At 46.9% G+C, this 13,962-nt stretch overlaps 1 protein-coding gene and 1 pseudogene across 1 annotated transcript; one reads left to right on the top strand and one right to left on the bottom strand.

Moving 5' to 3' along the window:
• Nucleotides 1-13,962, top strand: part of LOC148143639 (uncharacterized) — a 245,236-nt pseudogene that overhangs the window by 207,834 nt on the left and 23,440 nt on the right.
• On the bottom strand, nt 5,375-6,382 carry LOC148143640 (uncharacterized). Its single transcript, XM_087975707.1, is given in 1 exon segment — nt 5,375-6,382. A coding segment is annotated over 1 exon segment (1,008 nt).

The following is a 13,962-nucleotide window of genomic DNA, read 5'->3' as shown; positions in this document are numbered from 1 at the left end:
ATTGCTCCTTCGATCCCAGTGATGGCACATGAACTCACTAGTGCTTCCGGAAGTTGTCCACCGAACTAAATCCCTTCCTGCACTCAGGGCAGGAGAACAGCCTCTCCCAGTGTGGACCCACTGGTATGTCTGCAGGGTGGATGAACTCATGAACCTCTTCCTGCAGTGACAGTAGGTGAACGGCCTCTCCCCAGTGCGGACCCAAGGATGTTTCAGCAGGCCAGGAGAATTGACGAATGTATTCCTGTACTTGGAGCAAGTGAATGGCTTCTCCCCGGTGTGAACATGCCAGTGCATCAGCTGGTTGCACAGCCAACTGAATCCCTTCCCACACACAGAGCAGGAGAATGGCCTCTCCCCTTTGTGAATGCTTCTATGAGTCTCCAGCACTGACGGGGAAGGGAACCCTTTCCCACAGTCCCCTCATTTCCACAGTTTCCCCATGGGGAGAGCTTTCCTTGTGTCGCTCTGGGTTTGAAATTACCAACAGAATGGGTACACAGTCTCTCTCCACCGTGAGGGGTGAGACTTTGATTCCCCAAACTGAGTAACTGGTTTCAAGCACTTTTCACAGTCAGTGTACTGAATCTCCCTCACTTGGGTGTCTCCGTATTCTTCCTGCCAAAGTGTCCAAAATCTCTCAAGCAAACAAAAGCAAACATTTCTTCCCAATTGGAATGGTTGCTGATATTTAAGTCCCAATGAATCAAGTGGCTCTGTCAGAAGTTGATGTATCATTTGCTTTCAGATTTCTTTCTACATGTCTTCCTGCAAAAATAAATTCACAAAACACGTGATCACAGTCAATACTGTTAAATGAACATAACATAGGTGACAATTCCTGTAGTTTGCCAGGTGCCTGATCACATATTATCCAGGACACAGAAACCTGAAAACCCTCATGCAGCCAGATAGCCTTAAGTGTGTATGGAGGAAATCTTCATTTCGGTGACAATAACCTGGAACAAGCTGCCGACAAAGGCACTGGAAATGGAGCTGAATCAAGGACAATGAAAATGAAATGTCAAGGCTTCTTGAGAAAAACAAACCAGTAAAGTTGCTGAATGACTTTCTGCTGTCCTATTCAATAAAAAAGATGACAAGAAATACAGAACATCACTTCAGTGCTAGATTAGAATGTGAAAAATAATAGCCACAAGGCTTTTATAACAGCGAATAATATCAGATATACACCATATGAAGCAACATATGTCTACATTTTATATCAATGTGCCAATCCCTTAGATTCTGCTCCATCCCATGAGTAACTACCCTTTTAATTCTGAAGCTATCTTTTACCACAATGCAAATTGTATTTAAATAAACCTATCAAACTGAGGGGAAAAAAAATAATATACCGTTAAGAAGGACAGAGAGCATCTGACACCTTTGCAGAGTCTGCTCCCTCCCTGGATTCACTTCAGTTGCTACAAGTGAATAGTGTTTCCTCCCTCTCTCTCTCCCTCCCAGGATGAGGAATGGAAAGGGCAAAGATATTGGCTCTCACGATTTCTCCATGATGTGGGAATCCTTGTCTCTCTCCAGCTTTGACAATTGGTTGAAAGACCACTCATGTATGGAACGTGTTCCATCTATTGCTGTTGCAAATGGGGTGTTGCTATTTCAGGCTGTGTACCCTCTTAAGGCTATTCCCACAGTCAGTTCATTGGAACACTCTCACTCAGGTATGCATACCTCAGTCTCACTGATGTTTGAAACCTTGTGAAGCAGACAGGACAGGAGAGAAATAAAAAAATTCTACTAGATTCAAAGGCCGATGATATTCCCGTGCCAATGAATTGATTGTCTCTATCAGATCTTGTTTTGAGATTTCTGGCTGCAAATCCTCCCTTTCTCGTATCTTGTAAAAGGAGATTACAGAAGACATTGCTGTCTACACAGTATAGAAATTTAATACAGACAATTCTGGTTTCTGTGGAACATTCTTTCTTTTCTCCTTCCCTCAAAAATGTGAATCGTAATGCTACAGTCTCCCTCCATTCTTACTCTACTGTGGCTATTATCACCCTCATTCCCGTTCTCCTAAAAATGCTGAAAAATGTTGACTGACAGATCCTGTGGAACCCTCGGTCTGAATATCAAACATAAGTTGAAGCATTTTATCCATATCTCCCCTGTCAAGGTCCCACAGGATGTTTATAAGCCCTTCGGCCAAAATAATCCATTCACCCCATCGAATCTGCTCCACCATTTATTACCATAATGATTAATATTATAATCCAAAAATCCACATTCATGCCTTATTATTGATTCCCCTATTGATTAAAATTCTGCCCAACATCTGCCTTGACTATACTTAGTGACTGAACTTCAATAGCCCTGTCATTCATTACCCTCTGAGAGAAGATATCCCTACCCTGGGGAAAAGACTTTAAGTACTCACCCTATCCATGCCCTTCACAAACGTCTATAAGATCACCATGCATCCTCCGATGCTCCAGGGTAAATATTCTCAGCCTATTCAGCCTCTCCATGTAGCTCAAACCCTCAAAATCTGGCAACAGCCTTGTCAATCTTTCAAAGTATCACACATGTTTCCTTCAGCAGGGAGACCAGAACTGAACACAGTATTCCAAAAGTGGTCTGACCAATGCCCTGCACATCCACAACTTAACCTCCCAACCCCTGTGCTCTCTGCACTGACCAATAAAGGCCAGCATACCAAACGCCTTCTTCACTATCCTGCCTACCTGCGACTCCAATTTCAAGGAACTATGAACCTGCAGTCCAAGGTCTCTTTGCTCTACAACACTCGCCTTAACTGTGTCAGTCCTGGCTGGATTCACTTCTCCTTATCAACAGCTCAAGGCCAGGACGTTTCAGGCAAAACGGACGTTTCAGGCAAAAGCCCTTCATTAGGAATAGAGGCAGAGTGCCTGCAGGGTGGAGAGACAATTGAGAGGAGGGTGAGGGTGGGGATGGGGGTGGTGGGAAAGTAGCATAGAGTCCAATAGGTGAATGGGTTGGGGATGGAGGGGATAGGACAGGGAGGAGGGTGGGGGGAAGGTAGCAAAGAGTACGATGGGTGAATGGGGGTGAGGATGAAGGTGATAGGTCAGAGAGAAGGGGGGAGTGGATGGGTGGAAAAGAAGATAGGCAAGTAAGACATGTCATGGGGACAGTGCTGAGCTGGAAGTTTGGAGCTGGGGTGAGGTGGGGGAAGGGGAAATACAGAGTGAGGGGATGGATATGGGTGGGACACTCTTCAGAGGGCCAGTGTAGAATAGATAGGCCGAATGGCCTGCTTCCACATTGTTGGGATTCTATTGACTCTCCCCAAAAAGGAGCATTTTATCGGCATCTATCTTATCAAGCCCTTTTCAGAATTCTATTGGTTTCAATAAGATCATAGAGGTATACAGCACAGAAACAGACCCTTCGGTCCAACTTGTCCATGCCGACCAGGATTCCCAAACTAAACCAGTCCCACTTGCCTGCATTTGTCCCATATTCCTCTAAACGTTTCTATTCATGTACCCATCCGAATGTCGTTTAAATGTTGTAACTGTACCTGCATCTACCACTTCCTCAGCAAATTCATTCCACACACAAACCACCCTCTGTCAAAACAGTGCCCTTCCGGTTCCTTTTAAATCTCTCTCCTCTCACCTTGAAAGAATATGCCCCCTAGTTTTGAGCTCCCCTACACGAAGGAAGAGCCCTTTGCTATTTACCGAACTTCACTCCTTATGATCTTATAAATCTCGATGAGGTCACCCCTCAACCTCCTTGTGCTCAGTGAAAGATGTCCCGGCCTCTCCTTATAACTCAAACCTTCCAGTCCTGGCAATGTCCGAGTAAATCTTTACCGAACCCTCTCTAATAGTCTTCTTCGTATTACAGGGCCACCCGAACTGTACCCAGTACTCTAAACCACCCTGTCTACCAGTGATACAACTTTCAAAGAACCACATACCTAAACCCCACCTCCCCATGTCTCGGGTTTGGAGAGATACGGGCCGGGTGCTGGCAGGTGGGACTAGATTGGGTTGGGATATCTGGTCGGCGTGGATAGGTTGGACCGAAGGGTCTGTTTCCATGCTGTATATCTCTATGACTCTATGTCTCTCTCTTTTACAACATGACCCAGGGTCCTATAATTAACTGTACACATCCTGGCCTTTCTTGTTTTAGTAAACATAAAGCCTTGCGTTCATACCTGTCTCATACACACATACACCCACACTCTCACAGACTTATACTCCAACACACTTTCACTTTACCAAGCATGCACACACTCTTACATGCACACTCACGCACAAACTCACATGCACACAATCACAGCAATCTCGGTTTGTTCAATATATCCGATCAGTTGCATGACACGGTGATCTTTTGCTATAAAATGTAATGTCTTTGATCCTGCTTCACAGCTACCCAATGAAGGAGCAGCACTCCAAAAGCTGGTGCTTTCAAATAAACCTGGTGTTGTGAGAGTTTTTAAATTTTATCCACCCTAGTCCAAAACTGGCACCTCCACATCTAGTGAGCACAGTCCCAGTGCTGCCAGGAAACTTTACAATGCTGATGAAATGACGCAGTACCTGCACTCCTGAAGAATTTACAATTTCTAACGATACTAGCTACTCATTCACTGCTCGATCTGAAACACAACATTGGAAACTCAGTGCAGGAGGCTGAAAGAAATGAGCAGCTTTAAAATAAAAACCTCTTGGAGCTCAAAACTTTCAATGAGAGTCTGAGCCTAGCAGTAAGCTCAGGTAACCTTAATTGCGATCCAGCTTTGTTACAGCTTCAGATCCCCCCCCCCCCAGCAAAAATGCATAGAAAAAGTAGCTACTTTTCAAACAGCTCAAGACCAAAGTGCACGCACATCCCCCCACAACCACACTTTCCTTAGTATTGGTCACCACCGAGTTGTCCCTTTGTAGTTGGATCCTTGGTACAGCCTTAACCTGTGGGAAGTATTGCCTCACTCAGTAATTTCAACCTGTATCCAAGTAAGTTGGATGGGCAGTGTCGAGTCAACCACACTGCTGTGGGTCTGGAGTCACGTGTAGGCCAGCCTGGGTAAAGAATGCAGCTGGAACGACTGAGTGAATTCTTTCCCACAACGGCAGTTTCCTCCCCTAAAAAGGATGTGAGTGAATCAGATGGGGGTTTTCTCCACTCACCCCCCCAACAAAAAATGGTTTCATCATTAGATTCTGAACTCCAGTTTCTGACCAAATTCCAATTCCGCCACGGCTGGATTCGAACCCTGCAGCCCCGAAACTGGGTTGACAGTCCAGTCGATAATGGCATTCGGCCGTCGCCACTTAAGTGCGTCCACAGTTGGGAGGAGCAGGTGAACGGCCTCTCCCTGGTGTGGAGACACTGGTGGATCAGCAGCTTAAATCGAGCAGGTGAACCCCGTCCTGCACTCGGGGCCCCTGAAGGGCCTCTCCCCCTAGTGGAGCCGCTAGTGCCTCTGCAGGTGGCTCACCTGACTGAACCCCTCCCCAAACTCTGAGCAGCTGAAAGGCCTCTCCCCCGTGTGGATCTGCCGGTGGGTCAGCAGGGTGGAGGCCTGGGTAAAGGTCTTCCCGCACTCGGGGCAGCTGAAGGACCTCTCCCCCATGTGGATCCTCCGATGCCTCAGCAGGGCAGAGGCCTGGGTAAAGGCCTTCCTGCACTGGGGGCAGCTGAACGGCCTCTCCCCTGTGTGGACCCGCCAGTGCGTCAGTAGGTTGGAGGAATTGCTAAAGGCCTTCCCGCACTCTGTGCAGGGGAACGGCCTCTCCCCCAAGTGGATCCGCCGGTGCCTCAGCAGGATGGAGGCCTGGGTAAAGGCCTTCCTGCACTGGGGGCAGCTGAACGGCCTCTCCCCCATGTGGACCCACTGGTGGGTCAGTAGGTTGGAGGAATTGCTGAAGGCTTTCCTGCACTCGGGGCAGCTGAAGGGCCTCTCCCCGGTGTGGACCCGCCGGTGGGTCAGCAGGGCTGAGGAATCACGAAAAGCCTTCCCGCACATGGGGCAGCTGAAGGGCCTCTCCCCTGTGTGGATCCGCTGGTGGGTCTGAAGGCTGGAGGAATTGCTGAAGGCCTTCCTGCACTCGGGGCAGCTGAAGGGCCTCTCCCCTGTGTGGATCCGCTGGTTTGTCAGCAGGGCAGAGGAATCATGAAAAGCCTTCCCGCACTCAGGGCAGATGAAGGGCCTCTCACCCGTGTGGACTCGCTGGTGGGTCAGCAGGTTGGAGGAATCGCTGAAGCCTTTCCCGCAGACATAGCAGAAGAACGGCTTCTCCCCGGTATGGCTGCGCCGATGAGTCTCCAGGACAGACGGGACATGGAAACCTTTCCCACAGTCGCCACACTTCCACGGTTTCTGTACGAGGCAGGATTCCTCGGGTTTCTCCATGGCCAACGCTTCAGCCACACACAAACGCGTGTGGAGCCCCTCCCCACCGTGAATTTCTTTTTCTAGGCCGTATAACTGCTTCAGGCTCCACACTCAGTGCACTGCAACAGTAGGGTCTCTCATCCAGTCCCACTGATGCTGAAAATGTACTCAAACCGGAACCAAAAAGCTTTGCTCCTTCTCACAAAATCATAGTTGGAAAATTGTTGTCGTCCCAATGGAGTGAGTGACTGTCAGACATTGATGTCAAAGTGAGGACTGCAGACAATGGAGAGCCCTTCATCTGTTGATTTTGAAACTTCTGTCTTCAGATCGTCCAATACTCTGTTAAAAGAGATTACAAAAGTGATCATTGTTAGTGCAGGGTAGAAATTCAGAACAAGGAATTCTACTTTCTGTGGAATATTCTTTTCTTTTGTTATTCCACAAAATTGAAAGCACCATCCCACTCTCTCTCTCCCCATCTGTTCTCACTCCGCTCGAACTAACTCCCCTGAAGATGCTGATTCAGGATCTTACAGGGGCAGAAAAGCAAAAATGTCAAGACTAACGTCAAGACAAATCCACCTGAAAGTGGGATACTGCTGAGAGCGAGCAGGTCTGCCCCTCAGGTCCCTATTAAATCATTCCCCTCTCAGCTCAAACATATGCCCTCTAGTTCTGGACTCCCATACCCAGGGGAAAAGACCTTGGATATTCACCCAATCCATGCCCCTTATGAAGATCCATCAGACAATAGACAATAGGTGCTGGAGTAGGCCATTCTGCCCTGAGAGCCAGCACCATCATGGCTGATCATCCGCAATCAGTATCCTGTTCCTGCCTTATCCCCATAACCTTGGATTCTACTTTCCTTAAGAGCTCTATCCAACTCTTTCTTGAAAGTATCCAGAGACTTGGCCTCCACAGCCTTCTGGGGCAGAGCATTCCATACACCCACCACTCTCTGGGTGAAGAAGTTTCTCTTCAACTCCGTTCTAAGTGGCCTACCCCTTGTTTTTAAACTGTGTCCTCTGGTTCAGGACTCACCCATCAGCGGAAACATGCTTCCTGCCTCCAGAGTGTCCAATCCTTTAATAATCTTGTACATCTCAACCAGATCCCCTCTCAGCCTTCCAAACTCAAGCGTACACAAGCCCAGTCACTCCAATCTTTCAGCATAAGATAGTCCCGCCATTCTGGGACTTGACCTCGTGAACATATGCTGCATTCCCTCAATAGCCGGAATGTCTTTCCTCAAATTTGGAGACCAAAACTGCGCACAATATTCCAGGTGCAGTCTCACCAGGGCCCTGTATAGTTGCAGAAGGACCTCTTTGCTTCTTTACTCAATTCCTCTTGTTATGAAGGCCAGGATGCTATTAGCTTACTTCACTGCCTGCTGTACCTGCATGCTTACTTTCATTGACTGATGTACAAGAACACCTAGATCTCCTTTACCTAACTTGACTCCATTTAGGTAGTAATCTGCCTTCCTGTTCTTGCCAAAGTGGATAACCACACATTTATCCACATTAAACAGCATCTGCCATGCATCCGTCCACCCACCTAGCCTATCCAGGTCACCCTGTATTCTCCTAACATCCTCCTCACATTTCACTCTGCCACCCAGCTTTGTGTCATCAGCAAATTTGATATTACTTTAATACCTTCATCTATATCATTAATGTACATTGTAAAAAGCTGCAGTCCCAGCACTGATCCCTGCGGCACACCACTGGTCACTGCCTGCCATTATTCTTACTTTCATCATCACTATTCTTTGTTTCCTGTCAGCCAACCAATTTTCAATCCATGTCAGTATTTTGCCCTCAATACCATGTGCCCTAATTTTGCTCACTAACCTCCTATGTGGGACTTTGTCAAAGACTTTCTGAAAGTCCAGGTATACTACATCCACTGGATCTCCCTTGTCCGTCTTCAGAGTTACATCCTCAAAAAATTCCAGAAGATTAGTCAAGCATGATTTCTCCTTCATAAATCCACGCCAACTCTGACCTATCCTGTTACTGCTATCTAGATGTGTTGTAATTTCATCCTTTATAATTGACTCCAGCATTTTACCCACCACTGAGGTCAGACTAACTGGTCTATAATTGTTTTCTCTCACCCTCCCTTCTTAAAAAGTGGGACAACATTAGCCACCCTCCAATCTGCAGGAACTGATCCTGAATTTATAGAACATTGGAAAATGATCACCAATGCATCCACGATTTCTCCCAGTCTACCTGCATGTTGAAATCCCCCATAACAACTGTACTAATATCTTTGTGACAGGCCAATTTCAGCCCCTTATTCAACTTACACACTACATCCAGGCTACTGTTTGGGGGCCTGTAGATAATTCCCATTAGGATCTTTCTACCCTTAGAATTTCTCAGTTCTTGCCATACTGACTCTACATCCCCTGATTCTAGGTCCCTCCATGCAAGGGACTGAATATCATTCCTTACCAACAGGGCTACCCCACCCCCTCTACCAATTAGTCTGTTCTTATGATAGCACGTATACCCTTGAATATTCATTTCCCAGGCTCTGTCCACTTGAAGCCACATCTCAGTTATCCCCACAGCATCGTAACTGCCAATTTCCAAATGAGCCTCAAGCTCATCCACTTTATTTCTAATGCTTCGTGCATTCATATTTAATATTTTTAATTTGTTACTCCCCTCACCCTTCCTATCAATCCCTATTTCACTTGACCTTACGGCATGATCCTTTTCTTTTGAGTTTTCTGCTCCATTGATTCCATTGTCTTTCTTGACTTCTCTTGTTCTAACTTTCTTCTTAAACTTCCAGTTTGTCCCCTCTACCCCCCCCCCCCCCCCCCCCAGCTATTTAATTTAAACGCAGCTGTGTGCAGTGGCAAACCTACCTGCCAGAATGCTGGTTCCCCACCTATTAAGGTGCAACCCGTCCCTCTTGTATAATTTATCCTAACTGCTAAACATCAGCCTTTCATGCTCCAGGGAAAATATCTCTGGCCTATTCAGCCTCCCCCTGTAGCTCAAACCCTCCAACCCTGGCAACAGCCTTGTAAATCTTTTCCAACTCCTGTCAAAGTTTCACAACATCTTTCCTCTAGCAGAGAGACCAGAACTGAATGCAGTATTCCAAAAATGGTCTCACCAATGTCCTGTACAGCTGCAACATGACCTCCCAACCCCTATACTCAATGCTCTGACCAATAAAGGAAAGCATCCCAAACGCTTTCTTCACTATGTTCCTGAGACTCCACTCTCAAGGAACTATGAACCTGCACTCCAAGGTCTCTTCGTTCTACAACTTAACATTTGGATAAGTACATGAATAGGAAAGGTTCGGAGGGATATGGCCCAATCTAGGTGGGACTAGCTTAGTTTCTGAATATAGTCAGCATGGACTAGTTGGACTGAAGGGTCTGTTTCTGTGCTGTCTGACTAACTATTCTGGACTGGTCTTGAAACCATTTTCTTGCCTTCCCCCACAAACATCCACTTCTTCGTTGTTCCAAAATCAGATGAGTTCAGCCTTGAATATATTCAATGATCCTCTAACTGCAGGGAGACATTCCCACTTCTGAACTCAATTCCTCTTGCTAATATACCACTTGCCTTGCTGATTGCTTGCTGCACCTGTCTGACAACTGGCAGTGACTGGTGTAGGAGGACGCTGAGGCCCCTTTGCACATCCACACATCATTCCTGATGAAGGGCTGGTGCCTGAAACATCAACTCTCCTGCTCCTCGGATGCTGTCTGACCTGCTGTGCTTTTCCAGCACCACTTTTCGACTCTGATCTCCAGCATTGGAAATTCACCTCCTTTCTGCTTTTTTTCCCCATAGCAAAGGCTGTAACTTTACATTGTGGCACTCCATTTGCCATGTGTTTGCCAACTGTAATCTTCTCTACATCATGGAGACTGAGCATAAACTTGGGGAATGGTTCGCCGAGCATCGCAGCTGAGTTCACAGAAGCCGACTGGACCTCCCAGTTACCACTCATTTTAATTCCCCTTCCCAATATGACCATCTTTGGCCTCTTCCATTGCCACAACAAAGCAAACTGCAAATTGGAGGAACACCACCTCATCTTGTGCCTGGGCAGCCTGCATCCCTGAGGATCAACATTGAGTTCTCCAATTTCAAATCACCTCCCTTCACCACTCTGGAAAAAGGTGGTGAGAAAAGAGAGTACCGTGCTCAGAGATGTTGGACAGGGGAAGGGCATTGCAGTCTGGGGTGAAGCTCAATCTTCATTCAGAGAGAGAGAGGAGAGCAATAGCAGCTTCAGAAGCTCATCGTCCAACTTCTGCATTTAGACAATGGGGGGGCTCTGATAGGCAGGAGGACAATTCCAACTCTGGACTCCTCCCGTGAGTTAAAATTGTATGTCTGATGATCTTGCTCTATGGGTTATTGACTGTGTACATTATGCAACTCTCGGTGGTGCCCGTTCAGTCGCCCTCTTTCTCCTGACGGCTTGGTGGCATCCCCGCCTGCAACAACGAGCTCAAAGGGTTAGCGGCCGGTGTCTTATTTGTCAGGAACATAACCCCGGAAAAGGCTTGCCTTGCACTTTGGGTAGAACTCCCTTGCCGGAGGGTCCCTTTGAGACACTTCAACTGGACTTCATTGAGTTGCAGAAATGTCAGTGCTATAAATATTGTTAGCTTATTGTTGATGTTTTTTCTAAGTGGATTGAAGCCTATCCTTCCCCTAACACTGCTGCTGAGACTGTGAAGATTTTGCTTAAGGAAATTATTCCCTGCTTCGCTATACCTGCGTGCATTAGCTTGGACAATGGATCGCACTTTGTTGGTAATAGTAATGAAGAACTCTTGATAAAGTACAGATTTGAGACGGCCCAAGGAATTCCTTATGAACTCAACTTGCAAGCCTCTCTTGGTTTATCCCGGAGATCGTACCTTTGGTAGTCTGGAATTTTACAAAAACTCTTGCAGACAGTTTTAGTTTAATTTTAATCATCCCTTTCCTTTACTAATAACATCACTGTTACAACATAACACTGATACCTATAAGCCAGGCTAACTGGATTCTAATAACACAGGAGAGTAGGACATTTTTCTTCCTTCAAGAGCCCTGTCAGGCTACTCTGTTGTACTATCACAAACAGACTACCTTTATAGCTGAAAACGTGTTGCTGGAAAAGTGCAGCAGGTCAGGCAGCATGCAGGGTCGTATGAGAATTGCTTTAATGGAACCAGCTATGGGTGTGTATGTTCCACATAACATCTCCTGCCTATTTGAGACTTGTCTCACCCACCCCTGTAAGACAAAGGGGCCATATACCTCCTGCCCGTATAGACAAACAGCTTGCGTTCCACTGGCTGGGATACAGCAGGCCTTATGCAGCATAAGTAACCATACCCATCTCCATGTATGGAATCCTTCCCTTGCGCATTTATGGGTCCTGTTTCTTTTCAGAATCTCATACTGTCACCAAGACCATTTGCAAGAGAGTTAAGGGAGCGCCTGATGGGAACAGAATTCTGAGGACCACTGTCTACCAGATGTACAGCACAGAAACAGGCCCTTCAGTCCAACTCATCCATGCTAATCAGATATCCTAAATCAATCTGGTCCCATTTACCAGCACTTGGCCCACATCCCTGTTAACCCTTCCTAGTTGTGAAGGGCACTGCTTGTCATTGGCCACTCGGGTGTTTCCTTTCTTCCTGGTGGTGGAAATTGAATAAAGATTCATACACCTTGTGTCTCTCACGGTGTCTCACACCTGCACACACACAACATGGGTTCTCTTCAGATGGTAATGAACTGGTGAAGTTGAAACACATGACTTGCTGTTTTTTTGTCCATTTCCTGCGGTAAAGAAACAGACGCCCGTGTAACAAAATACTTTCTGCAGGATTGCTGTTAAGGCAAATTCTGAACCCCAAACAGGCTGCACAAGAAGGCACTCATATCAATTTACCTGAGGGAAGAGTCTCCGGTGTCCATTTCTGTCTGTCCCGATAGCACATCACCTTGTCATTTCTCCGATAACAGACCTTTAGAACAAGTTGAAAGTTGCCATTTGATGTATTCGTGTCAATGACGTCTCCTACCCCAAGTGATAGTGAGAGAGAGCAGAAAAGCGAAGGGCTCTGCCTTCCACCAGCACAGCTTGCAAGTAGAAACAAAATGGTTCAATTATCCGCTAGTGCAGAGAGCCCGGTCTCTGGGGACGGGACAAATAGCAGTGTTCTGGGAGCAGGAGACAGACTGAGAAGCAGATGTTCTTGAAACTCGTTGCGGCTTGAAATTCTGGAAGCAATGTACAATGTATTTCGTACTGAGCAAGTCTCAGCGGCTTCTGGAGCTGGCTGCGTCCATGGTATGTGGCTCGTTGGTCTCAGGGTAGGAACAGGTTGACGTGAATGGTGCCGTGCCTGAGGAGTGTCAGTTCTGAAGGTAGATTGGAAAGTTGGGACAGTTCTCTTTGGACCTGTAGTTGCTGGGGAGGAGGATCATAAGACACGGAATATATAATAAAAGATTATAGTGTCATGTAACATAAATGATATCTTGAAGAAACCTAGATTGCTGTTGAGTCTTTCATGTTTTAAAACGGGATGTAGATTTCGGTTCATTAATCTGTAAATCCCAGAACTTTTTAAAAGTCACATTCTCCAGGTAACTTAAGGTTCTATAAAAGGAGGTGACACCTCAGGTCAGACAATGCATGAAAGCTGTGAGGGTAGGATCTATCTGTATCCTAATCTTGAGTGAGACTGGTTCTATTTCCAAATATATAATCCTGCAAACGCAGATTCACCCCAAAGACTTCGATATGTGAGTGCATGCATGAGAGAGAGAGAGAGAGTGTGTGTGCGTGTGCATGCTGGGTACAGTGTGTGAGTGTGTGTGTGTGTGTGCATGCTGGGTACTATGTGTGTGTGAGATGGAGTATCAGCATGTGAGATGGTGTGTGCGTAGGTTTGAGTGTGGGGATGTATGACTGTGTGTCTGAGAGAGAGCATGTCTATCAGAGAGGGTCTGCACGAGCGTGTGAGTATGTAAGAGAGTGTGCTTGTGTGTGTGAGAGTGTATTGTGTAGCTGGGTCTCCTGTAGTGTGACGTGAACCCAGGGTCTCGGCTGAGGCCATTATCATGTGTTCTAAACTTGGTTATCAGCCTCTGCTCGGCCACTAGATCAAAGAGGGCTGAGGCACGAGAAAGGACGGGCGGGGGCACTGGTGGTGGTGGAGAAGGGAGAGAAATGGAGAGGAGACAGAGGTTGTGGAGCAGAGAATGACTGGGGTTCAGAGGGTTGGGGAGAGAATCGGGGTGCAGTGTGAAGAGGGGAGAAAGGGCGGGGGCAGTGGGTGGGGAGAAAATGGACAAGGGGCAGAATGGGAAGCGAGAGACAGCACAAATCCCACCTTCCCCAGGACTGGTGTCAGTGTCCCACGAACTGGAACCCACTCGTCCCACAGCAGATTTGGGGCAACCATTTCTCAATATAAGCATGGCTAAGGCATATCATCCCTGCAGACCATTCACACCGACCTTCCCAACAGCATCCTACCCAGACTCACTCGATTACGCTGCAGCCCTGCAGTTCCCCATGGCTATTTC

This window comes from Chiloscyllium plagiosum, unplaced genomic scaffold, assembly GCF_037043375.1.
Source record: "Chiloscyllium plagiosum isolate Xiang-an unplaced genomic scaffold, Cpla_swu_hap1 HiC_scaffold_27, whole genome shotgun sequence".
NCBI classification, from domain to species: Eukaryota; Metazoa; Chordata; class Chondrichthyes; order Orectolobiformes; family Hemiscylliidae; genus Chiloscyllium; species Chiloscyllium plagiosum.
The sequence above is the reverse complement of the archived record's forward strand: the minus strand, read 5'-3'. Positions and strand labels throughout refer to the sequence as shown.